The sequence below is a fragment of the Paroedura picta genome, chromosome 3, assembly GCF_049243985.1.
Source record: "Paroedura picta isolate Pp20150507F chromosome 3, Ppicta_v3.0, whole genome shotgun sequence".
Classification (NCBI taxonomy): domain Eukaryota; kingdom Metazoa; phylum Chordata; class Lepidosauria; order Squamata; family Gekkonidae; genus Paroedura; species Paroedura picta.
Genome location: NC_135371.1, coordinates 175,266,589 through 175,278,404, shown reverse-complemented (window position 1 = coordinate 175,278,404; position 11,816 = coordinate 175,266,589). Strand labels below are relative to the sequence as shown.

Below are 11,816 nucleotides of genomic sequence, written 5' to 3'. Positions count from 1 at the left end.
GCTTGGGGGGGGGGACTCTGCCGCTGAGGCACCCTACAGCCCACCCTCCAAAGCTGCCCTTTTCTCTTGAGACGTGATCTCCATTGCCTGGAGATGCGTGACAATTCCGGGGGGGAATGCCAGACCCTGCCCAGAGGAGGGCTCAGGTTCAGGTTAGTTGAGACCAGCATCGAAAGAGCTTCACAGGGCAGAGAAATAAGCATCTCTGGTCACAGCACAAAATATGCAATATACAAAATAAGTTATATGTTTTATATTCATACTAGCATTAGAGCCCGTCGCATCTGTGAATACTATGGGTGCTAGCATCCCCTTTCCTTCCCCTCCCCCCTCAGGCAGTCCTTCTACCAGCACTCCCCCCTTTCCCAAAAAGGCCTGCCACGGCCTGTCCAAGCCTCAGCGGGCCTTTTTGGGGCAGGGAACTCCCTTCCTCCCCCATTTGCCAGCCCGACCGACCACCTCTCCAGTAGCGGACTGGTGGCAATTGAGCCAGACTGTCTCTTGCTGGGTTCATTGGGGGGGGGGGCAGTCTGGCCTCTGTTTCCGGTTCACGGGCTAATCAGGACATCCACGTCCTGATTGGCCCGTGGACTGGAAACAGAGGCCGGACCGGCTCCGCCCAGGAGGCTGCTGCTCAAATATTAAGAGCAGCTAAGCGTTAAAGATATATATGTACAGTTCGGTGAACATTCCAAAACATCAACACAGTAATTAAAAGCCTAAAAATATTCTATGAAGATAGATTCAAGTGGGTCGCCGTGTTGGTTTGAAGTAGCGCAACAAAATCAGAGTCCAGTCAGGCACCTTTAAGACCAACAAAGATTTATTCAAGGCGGGAGTTTTTGAGTGCAAGCACTCTTCCTCAGACCGAAGAAAGTGTTCGAGGAACAGTGCCTGCACATGAAAACTCACGCCTTGAATAAATCTTTGTTGGGCTTAAAGGCGCTATTTAAGAAATATAAGAATTTTTAAAAATAAAAAATTAAGATTCTACGAGTGCCAGAAATACAACCGGTCTAAAGTTAGTATAGAATGAAGGTGCTTGGTGTAGTGCAGGGGTAGTCAAACTGCGGCCCTCCAGATGTCCATGGACTACAATTCCCAAGAGCCCCCTGCCAGCGAATGCTGGCAGGGGGCTCATGGGAATTGCAGTCCATGGACATCTGGAGGGCCACAGTTTGACTACCCCTGGTGTAGTGGTTAGGAGCGTGGACTTCTAATCTGTTGGGCCGGGTTTGATTCCATGCTCCCCCACATGCAGCCAGCTGGGTGACCTTGGGCTAGTTACAGCACTGATAAAACTGTTCTCTCAGAGCAGTTTCTCTCAGAGCTCTCTCAACCTCACCTGCCTCACAGGGTGTCTGCTGTGGGGAGAGGAAAGGGAAGGCGATTGGAAGCCGCTTTGAGACTCCTTTAGGTTAAAAAAAGTGGCATATAAGAACCAACTCTTATTATTGAATCATATTTAACTTTTAGTGGTGCTGCGTCTCCTAAGGGTGGCAGGAGAAAATTTAGCCATGCAGAGAGCTGAGTGGCCTCCTCTGTCACTTAGCAGCTTCTTTATCATTTCCCTTGTCAGCAGGTCTGAATATCTACCTAGCACAGGTTGCAAACATTTGCCTCTAATCATATTACCAAACGGTTAGACCTGGAGGATGTATACAAGCCACGACCCCGTGGGGCTCCATTTCGTTCCCAAGGGACCTTGTGCTCTGTTTTAATCTTTGGGTTCCATGGTAACAATAATTGTGACAAAACTGAAGAAGTCTCACCACGAAACTAGACATTACCCAGACGCCTACCCCTTTTTCGATGATTCCAAAGACTCGGAAGACGAGAGCTTCTCTTCGTGTTTCTCGTTAGGACTTCTCCCGTTAACCGCAAGATTTATTGAGCCGCACGGTCCGTCCCCCCGCACCCCGCTTGTATACACCCTCCCGTGTGCGTTTCCACTTTGCGATCTGGATTGCCTGCCTGGAGGATGGCACCCCTGGCTGCAGCCGTCTCTCATCCTCCGCTTGCAGGCGATGGCTGGCTGATCCTCGCCTCCCTAGGTCAGAGGAGGATTATCCCCGATTAAGGAGGGCAAAAAGAGAGCGGCATCCAAAGTAGGTCACCAGCCTGCTCCTTCCCACCCGAGCGGCCATGCACAAGCACAAACACACACACACAGACGCACACACACACTGCTGGAGGGTGGCAGCAAGCCAGCTCTCTCCCAGGAAAGGCACCCGCCGGTCAGAAGGCCTAGTCGTGTTGCCATGGCAGCCTCAGCCGGGCCTCCCCAGAGACAGCTGGGAAAGGGGGGGACGGGAGGGGGGGAAGCGCCATCTTCTTGCCCTGCCCTGGCTGACCGGGACTCTGGCCGTGTCCAAGCGCTGCTTCCAAAAGCGCAGAGGCCAGGGGATTTCTGGGGACTTGGGGCAGGCTCAGGGGAATGACAGGGTTTGGGGCATCATGGTGCAGAGTCTGCCCTTTGATCCCACTTGCAGGTTGACACCAGCCAAGGACTCCCCGGCGCTGAGTAGAACTTTGGGATCCAGGTTCGTGTTGCCGCTCCTGGTATCCTCCTCCACCTGCAGCCAGTTGGGTGGCCTTGGGCTAGCCATAGTCCTCTGTTTTCACAGAGCAGTTCTCTCAGAGCTCTCTCGGCCCTGCCCCGCAGGGTGTCTGTGGTGGGGAGAGGAACGGAAGGCGATTGTAAGCCAGTTTGAGACTCCTTCGGGTTGTGAAATGCAGGATATTAAAAAAAAGAAGAAAACAACCCAAAGGAGAGCAAATAAAATTTGTTGGCCTCGATCCAGGGGCACTTTCGGCACTCCTGGAACTTGGTGTAGGGAGAAGTCTCTAGAGATGCCAACCTCCAGGTAGGGCCTGGAAAGAGCTCTGGGAGAACTGTTCTGTGAGAACAACCGACTTCCGCACAGCAGAGAACTGCACACGGTGGCATCAGAAGGCATGTTCTGTGGCGTACTTTCCCTTCCCTCCTCAAACTCTGCTGTTCTTCATCCCCCCCCCCCCCCAAATCTCCAGGCATTTCCCCAACCCAGACTTGGCAAGCTAGCAATGGCAAACATCATTGCTGGCTAAAATTTCTGTATATCAGGCAGCTGCAGGAAGATGCACAAGGCGTGGGGGTGGGGGGTGGAGGGGGCAGCTGCCAGCTCTGGGGTCTAAGGAAACAGGTCCAAAATGTGAACAAAGGGAAATTTCACACCTCCCCCTTTTGGGGACTGAAGAATCTGAACTTTAAACCTGGGCAACATCAAACTATACCTGCTAGGGGGTGTTCGACAGCCTCCGCTCTGCCCCACAGGCAGTGTTGGGAGCACAACGGTCACCTTATTAATTTCCGCTCAATTGCATTGCATCCTCCTTGAATACAGCGGCCAGAGCCAATTTTGTCTGTCTCTGTCTCTCTCTGGCTGCATTGTGGAATATCTGGGTCAGTATCCTCCTGCCTCACACTCTTTGCAAACATGCACACCAAGAAACTTCTATGAATGTCGTTGTGAATATCCTGCATTCTGCAGGGGGTTGGACTAGATGACCCTGGAGGTCCCTTCCAACCCGGATTCTACGATTCACAACCCCACGAGGGAAAAGATCATGAGAGACTGGTGGGATGGGAAAAGTTCGAAGCCGAACCAAGAGATTGCCCTCTCTTGCACAAGAGAAATCTCTAGCTATTCCAGTGAATCGGTTCCTCTGGAGAAAAAGGATGCTGGGAAGACTCTAGCCCAGAGGTGGCCAAACTGTGGCTCTCCATGGAGTATTACTACCCCAGGGGCTCATGGGAATTGTAGTCCGTGGACATCTGTTCACCTTGCTGCCAGGGGTACTCAACCTGTGGTCCTCCAGATGTTCATGGACTGCAATTCCCATGAGCCCCTGCCAGCAAATGCTGGCAGGGGCCCATGGGGATTGTAGTCCATGGACATCTGGAGGACCACAGGTTGACCACCCCTGCTCTAGGCGATCTACCCTCCAAGATCTCTCCCTCCCCCCAACCCAGCGCCACTCCCAGATCTTCAGGTATCTCCAGAGTCCTTGAGAGGAGAGAGCGCGTCACGCTCCATTCACCCTCAAAGCGACCTGGGTGAAAGAGAGCTGGGCATTCCTGTGCCAGGATTCCTGATTACCGGTTTGTCAGTCACCCTTCTTGCACTGACTCCCTGGCCTTTGGAGACTCACCCTCCTAAGCTGGGCCATGATGCAGTGACCTATTAAAGAGATGACGTCACCCCCCACTTGGCTGCTGGGAGTCACGTGACCCCCGGGTCACCTTTCTCTCTGGGAGGGCGGGGACCTGCCAGGTAATGCTGAGTCATGGGAGACGAGGTTGAGGGGGAAGGTTCAGCCCTGCCTGCTAGGCGATGCCTGGAGCTGCAGGAGCCCTGGATAGAATCATAGAGTTGGAAGGGGCCAAACAGGTTAAAATCAGCTGTGGCATTTAGAATCATAGAATCATAGAACCATAGAGTTGGAAGGGCCCATGCAGGCCATCTAGTCCAACCCCCTGCTCAACGCAGGATCATAGAATCATAGAACCATAGAGTTGGAAGGGCCCATGCAGGCCATCTAGTCCAACCCCCTGCTCAATGCAGGATCATAGAATCATAGAACCATAGAGTTGGAAGGGGCCATGCAGGCCATCTAGTCCAACCCCCTGCTCAACGCAGGATCATGGAATCATAGAATCACAGAATCATAGAGTTGGAAGGGGCCATGCAGGCCATCTAGTCCAACCCCCTGCTCAACGCAGGATCATGGAATCACAGAATCATAGAACCATAGAGTTGGAAGGGGCCATGCAGGCCATCTAGTCCAACCCCCTGCTCAACGCAGGATCATGGAATCATAGAATCACAGAATCATAGAGTTGGAAGGGGCCATGCAGGCCATCTAGTCCAACCCCCTGCTCAACGCAGGATCATAGAATCACAGAATCACAGAATCATAGAGTTGGAAGGGGCCAAACAGGCCATCTAGTCCAACCCCCTGCTCAACGCAGGATCAGCCCTAAGCATCCTAAAGCATCCAAGAAAAGTGTGTATCCAACCTTTGCTTGAAGACTGCCAGTGAGGGGGAGCTCACCACCTCCTTAGGTTCATTCCTCAGAGGAATTTCATTCCTCAGAGGAGGCAAGAAATACATTGAATGAATGGATGAATGAATGAATGTCTGCCAATAATTTGGGGCTTTTTCCACTCAGTAATAGTAACTAGTAGGAGGATGGGTGGGGCCGTGGGATAGATGGATGTTATTTAGCTTCTGCCCCAAGCAAAAGCTTGACGGAAGAGCTCAATTTTACAAGCCCTGTGGAACTGTGCTGGTGGCCACAGGGCTTGGATGTGTTCCAGAAGCTCTTTCCACCAGGTAGGGGCCAGGATGGAAAACGTCCTGGCCATGGATGAGGCCAAACATATCTCTTTGGGACTGGGGACCCCCCCCAGCTGGTTGGCCACAGAACAGAGCGTTCTTTGGGGGTGTAGAGAGAGAGATGGTCTCTCAGATACGCAAGACCTGGCCTACGGATGGCTGTACAGGTGAGCACCAATAACCGGATGAGACAGTGACCCACATTTTGCTTCCAAAGGGTGCTTTCCAGGTCTCCAAAGCCCGTGGCATAAATTGATCAAAACTGGAAGATTCGGGCATGCTTCGTCACTTGCCAAGTGAACATGTTGACTCAGCAGCAACCCTGGTTGCATAGTGAGAAGCAAGAAACCGGAGCATGGGCGTGCCTCCCCCCCCCCCCCGAGGTGATTTTGCTCTGGTTTCCTTGTGCTGGCACCTGTGGCCTTGTGAGGAGGACCTCACGTGCGCAGTGGCTGCCTTGTTTGTAACACTAACCTCCTGGCACAATGCCCCGGCTGTTATGTAACCCTAACAGGCTCATCCAAGCAGGAAGTGGCCCCGGGACAGGTTGAGGGACGTGGTTATGCGGAGCCACATGATTCCGGAGGCACATGGGAAGCAGAAGGAAGTCAGGTACAGGGAAATCCCAGGAAGAAGCAGGGAAGACGGTTTTATTTAGGACCGCGGGTGATTCATTAGCAAGCTGTCCAAACTTGGGAGATGGTTTCGGAGGGTAGCATGAACAGCTTGGTAGGAGTCCCAGATACAAGTTTGGGAACCCCTGAGCTTTGCTTTGCGGAAGGTCGTACCCTGAATGTTTTGCTGTTTTCCAAGGGCTCATATGTGACCGTCCTAAATTGTGAACTGATATTTTGAGTTACCATAAGCCAACTTGAGCTCCGTAAGGAAGGAAGCTTTAGAGCAGGGGTAGTCAAACTGCGGCCCTCCAGATGTCCATGGACTACAATTCCCAGGAGCCCCTGCCAGCGAATGCTGGCAGGGGCTCCTGGGAATTGTAGTCCATGGACATCTGGAGGGCCGCAGTTTGACTACCCCTGCTTTAGAGAGTGGATATGTCCCAATAGGACCTCCGTACGAGCCCAGCAATCCCCTGAGACGAACAAGATTTTCAGGGCTCAGGAGAGTACAGGGATGGCCAAACTGCGCCTCTCCTGGAGAGACGGATGGACCACCCCCAACAGAATCTGAAGATGGGAGCGCTGACTCTCAAATGCTCACCCCCACCCCAACGTTGTTGGTCTCTCAGATGTTACTGTATCGAGCAATAATTATGGAATAAAAGCATCTAATACGAGTTTAAAATAAATAAATGATCCCCACCCCTTTGCTCAAACGTCACTGGGACCACTCTTACAACTGTATTTTACACCCTTCCCTTTCCTCTCCCCACAACCTGGGAGGGAGGGGAGGCTGAGAGAGCCCTGAGATTACTGAAGAAGAAAAGTTGGTTCTTAAATGCTGCTTTTCTCTACCCGAAGGAGTCTCAAAGTGGCTTCCAGTCGCCTTCCCTTCCTCTCCCCACAACAGACACCCTGTGAGGGAGGAGAGGCTGAGAGAGCCCTGATATCACTGCTCTGTCAGAACACCTCTATCAGGGCTGTGACTAGCCCAAGGTCACCCAGCTGGCTGCATGTGGAGGAGGAGCAGGGAATTGAATCCGGCTGGCCAGATTAGAAGTCCGCACTCCTCACCACTGCACCAAGCTGGCTCCCTCCTAGGCCGACCCCGAATCCCATTCAGTCCAGAGGCTACGGCACAAAAGACACAAAAGGTGAAGAACAAGACCAGCTGTACAGGTTGGTTTATTAACATGACGACATGTCTGCCTGAATCGACCTGCAGAGTTACAAAGGCCACAGGATACCCCTGCAGGCCGAGAACAGTCCCTGCCCACTTCCGATCTCCTCGCGCAAGCGGTGGGCAACAGGCTCATGACCACAATACACAACAGAGGTCAACCTGGCGAATTGGGCCTTGAGGGGGCGCATCTGCAAACATGTGCGCGCACATGAGAAGGAAATGCTTTGCTCCCTACCGGGGGGGGGGCGCACAATGGATACAGCGGCTCCAGACTGGGGGAGAGCATTTACCTTGCGGATAAATCTTTCCCTGCCTCTTCTACTTCCACCCACCCTCTGGTTCCCAAGTGACATTCGTGCAGCCCAGCGCAAGCCACGGACTGTGACTTTTACGGGTACCCGACACACACGCCTCACGCACATCCACACGCAGAGGCCTTTGCACTGCAATCCGTGGCAAGCAGGGGGCCAGTTGTACGAGGCTCAAGTGTGCCCCTGCGTGGAAAGACGTGTTTGAGATGGAATAGCACACCAGGCACCAGAGTTCAGAGGAAGATCTGACCTTCCCCTGAGACTCTGTGCGACTCCCCTTCCTCCCTCCCCGGAAGCGGCAAACAAATACAGCCACTCTGGGCCCAGATCCTGGGCCAGGGACCAAGCGGCTGTCGGGCCAGATCGGAAAGAGGGCCGCGGACATCGGCTGCGGCAGGGCCCTGGGGGAGGCGTCTGCCATCGGTGTGTTAATTGCATAGAGTGTCTCTCTCCCGTCAGAGGTAACCGGAATTGCGAGCGCACCATCAGGAAAGGCGGCGGGAGACGGACCAGGCAGAAGTGGCCTCGGTACAGTGCGGTTCCTGTCAAGACGAGCATGGAGCGGTCATGGCCTTTGCGGCTGGGGTGCCCGGTTGCGGGGCTTCACCCAAAGACCTTCTCGGGGTCTCGCGGCAAAGGGGGAGCGCTACCTTTTCCTGTGGTCTAATCCTCAATCCCAGCTTCCCGTCTGAGGGGCATCATGTGCACACACACACACACACACACACACACACACACACACACACACCAGCTTGATACGACCTGTGGATGGTAGAGCTTGGTGTGTGTATTTTGGCTTGGTCGGTGAGGCCTAGAACTACAACTGATCTCTAAAGACAAAACAGTAGCTTTGGAAAGTAGCATAGGGGTGGTCAAACTGTGGTTCTCCAGATGTCCATGGACTACAATTCCCATGAGCCCCTGCCAGCTGGCAGGGGCTCATGGGAATTGTAGTCCATGGACATCTGGAGAACCACAGTTTGGCCACCCCTACGCCCCGTCGAAGTCCCTCTCTTCCCCAACTCGGCTCTCTGCCCACTGCATCCCCAAATCTCCTGGAATTCCGAGGGCGTTCCCAACCCTCCTGCTTTAGTTTCACTTTTCTCGGTCAGGATCTGAGCCTCAAGACCCCTGAAGACAGTTTCGGGTGGGAAGCCGGGTCAGCAGGTAGCAGGAGAACAAAACCTGAGACCAGCCGGGCCATAAAGACGGACGGCGTTCCTCGGGGGATAACCTTTTGCGAGTCAAAGCTCACGGTGACTCACAAAAGCTTAGCTCACGGAAAATGTGACCGGTCTTTACGTTGCTACCGGACTCGGAAATTCTTTCCGGCGCCCTGGTGGCTCGAAATCGTAAGCAGAACCTGGTTGAACGGCTGTAGGCCCTGCGTCTAACTCACGGTCCCGTTCCCGAATTTCAAACTGTTGACTTACAGGCATGCGACTCGTGCTGCCCCCAACAGGGGCTAACGTGCACCAATGCACACACCCCTCCCTCAAATCTACATTAATGGCAGGCTGGAAGGACAGCTTAAGTCCACCTGCTGGAAGGACAGCTTAAGTCCTCCCGTTTTGGAAGCGGTGTGGCCAGGAGAGATCAGTCGCTGGGCTGCCCCCATCTAAGCTGTCCCGAGGTTCCCCCGATGGGCGTTGGTCAGGAAATGATAATAAAGTAATAAATAAGCAGCAGTTTGGGAACATTCCTCCCCCCCCACACACCTCTTGGCCATCATGCAGTATCACGTGCCTCTTTCTGAAATCCGCTTTAATGCAAACTTTTTGGAAGCATTTGAACTCAGGGTCCAAGATTCGGTGGCAGACGAGATTCGCCGAGCCCAAGTGGAAAACACGAGGCTCACAAAGAAGCCTGGGAGGAGATGGGCAGCCATGAGGTGAGCACAGTATTGGGGAGACGGCATACTCTCTCTCGTTCAGGGATCACCAGGGCCAGTGACTGCCGTGAACATCCACAACGCATTCCTTTCCGCTGCCTAACATGGAACCTGAGGCCTCTTGGAACGAATTCCTCGCACAAGTGAAATTACGAGTGGATTGTACCTTACGGGTCACTGTCTGCCTCCCTCTCGCTTATCTTTATTACGGGGCCCCAAAGCCACCCCCTGACCTGTCCGTCTTCGCGGGAAGGCCGGCCTTGGCCATTGTCCATCTTTCCTTCTGGGCGTCGGATACAAAGCCTAGCTCTCGTTGTGTTTGGAACAGGTTTACAAGCAGGCGACCCGACCGGTTTGGCTGGAAACGTCACTCCGCTATTTCGATGACCCACTTTAACGGGATGTCATAACTGCCTCTTGATTTCCCCCTGTCACTCGAAAAGCAAAACAGCAGACTGGAGGCCGCTACGGATCTTCCCGCTCCCCCTGGCAGACAGAGAAGAGAGGCATGCTCGCTCTGGCTGTGAAGGATGGAACTGTCAGCGCGACAAAGCGGCCGAGCAACCGGGGGGCTCGTGCTGCTTCGGCTGAGCTATGCTGCCCCCTCCTCAGGGCTCTCGGCCATGTCCACATCCCAAAGAACCAACGCCAAATTCACACAAAGATCCGGACGCCGTCAGCTTCCCGTGCCGAGATCCCGATGTGACAAGAACGAGAATTCGGGGTTTTTTCGCGCTTTTGTGACGTAGAATCTTCTGGATTCAAGCTTAGGCTATCGATAATGTATTCCGAGTCCTCGGTTGCCTTTTCCGGCAGATCCCTCCCCTGTCGCTGCACAGACTCAGTGGGGCAGCCTGAAGCACGGGGAGGAGAAGGGGAATTGATCACAGTATTAACCCTTTTCGTGTATAGCATAGTCTTGCTCATAGAGATATATATATTTATATATATATTTATATAAATAATATAATATAATATATATAGAGAGAGAGATATGTATAGGTACTTTACAAGGCCTAACACAGGACATGCCATTCACAGGGAGATGGCGAGGGGGCGCTGTTTGTGGGTGGGTGGGGGGGTGTGGGGCGGGGGCTGTCGTATGTACAGGTAGGTCAAGGCTGAGCCCCCTCGAGGCGGGCAATGTGGCTCCTCGCTACCCTATCAGCATCGAGCGGAAAGGCAGAAGACTAGGAAGGGGTTCTGGGGGTGTGGTCCTGGCGGCCAGTGCAGAGAAAGGCAACCCCCTGATCCTTCAGTGCGCTGCCCCCTTCTTTTCCAGTGCAGGAGGCGAGGGCCGGGGGGCATCCCCTGCACATTTGCCCCCCGTGCCCAACACAGGCACCTCTTCTTTGGCCCGCTTGGCCTTTGACTCCGACGAGGCTCGCTTCAGTCCGTTCTTGGTCCCCTCTGGGCACAGGCAACTGGGAGACTTGACGCAGGTCCCGAGCGTGGTGTGCTCCTCCACCACCTCCAGGATCCACTTCTCCTTGGGCGACCCGGCCTTGTCTTGGGAGGCCTCCGGAGCTGGCCTGCAGGGCGGGCTGTGTCCTTGGCTCTTCTTGGGTTCCAGCACAATGGGGACCGGGCCCCGTGGGGCCACCTCTGCCTCCGCGCTGCCCTTCCTGCCTTGCTCGTGCTCCTGCACGGGGCTCAGGGCTTTCGCCAGGGCTCGATTCACCCCCGCAAAGGCCTCCTCCGTTTGCACGGCCTGGCTCCGCCTGCAGTCTCCGAGGAGCGACTCCAGCCCCCGGGCTTTGGCGCCGGTCTCGGCGGCGACTTCTCCTTCGGCCGCTCCGAAGCTCAGCGGGGATTCCTGCCGGCCGAGGCGCCTGGTGGCCAGCGGCTTCGGAGCGCCGGACTCACCGGGGCTCTCGCCATCGGACTCGGCCAGGCTGTGGAGGCCGGGCTCGCCGTAGAAGTCCTTGCGGTACTCGGAGTGCACCACCTCCAGGCTGTGCTTCCGCACCACCACCTTCTTCTCCGAGCCAAGCGGGGAGCCGAGCTTCTCCGCCGACTGCACCCGCTTCAGCAGAGGCGAGCGAGGGGGCTCGGCGCTCTTGGGGCGTGGCCGCACCACAGGCGGTGACGAGTGCAGCTTGGCCGGGAAGCTCTGGGTCGTGTTGGAGCTGCCCACGGTGTGGCCGGGCAGGGGGGGCGGCGAGGACTGCGTGGGGGAGGGCGTGTGCGCCAGAGGGGAAAGGGGGATGTTCCCGGCCGACTTGCAGCGGGCAGAGCGGTACTGCCGGTGCAGCTTCGGGGACAGGCCGTGAAGGGTGCTCGGGCGCATGTGGTGGGACGAGGTGGCCGGCGAGTTGGGGGTGCTGGAGGCGGGGGAGCTGCTCTGCGAAGAAGCACCTGCGAGGGAGACAAGGAGAAGGGGAGTGTTGGCCCTCCGCCCCACGGGAGCCGGCGGCCCTCTGCCGCCTCCC

At 55.1% G+C, this 11,816-nt stretch overlaps 1 protein-coding gene across 3 annotated transcripts in view; it reads right to left on the bottom strand.

The window, feature by feature from the left end:
- Positions 1-7,149: 7,149 nt before the first annotated feature.
- The window catches only part of MAST1 (microtubule associated serine/threonine kinase 1), an 89,446-nt gene continuing 84,779 nt past the window's right edge, over positions 7,150-11,816 (bottom strand). For all 3 annotated transcript variants that reach the window (XM_077329795.1, XM_077329796.1, XM_077329794.1), the window contains one exon: positions 7,150-11,742. In XM_077329795.1, coding sequence (XP_077185910.1) covers positions 10,640-11,742 — 1,103 coding nt within the window. In that variant the 3' untranslated portion in view covers positions 7,150-10,639. The remainder of the gene's footprint in view (positions 11,743-11,816) is intronic.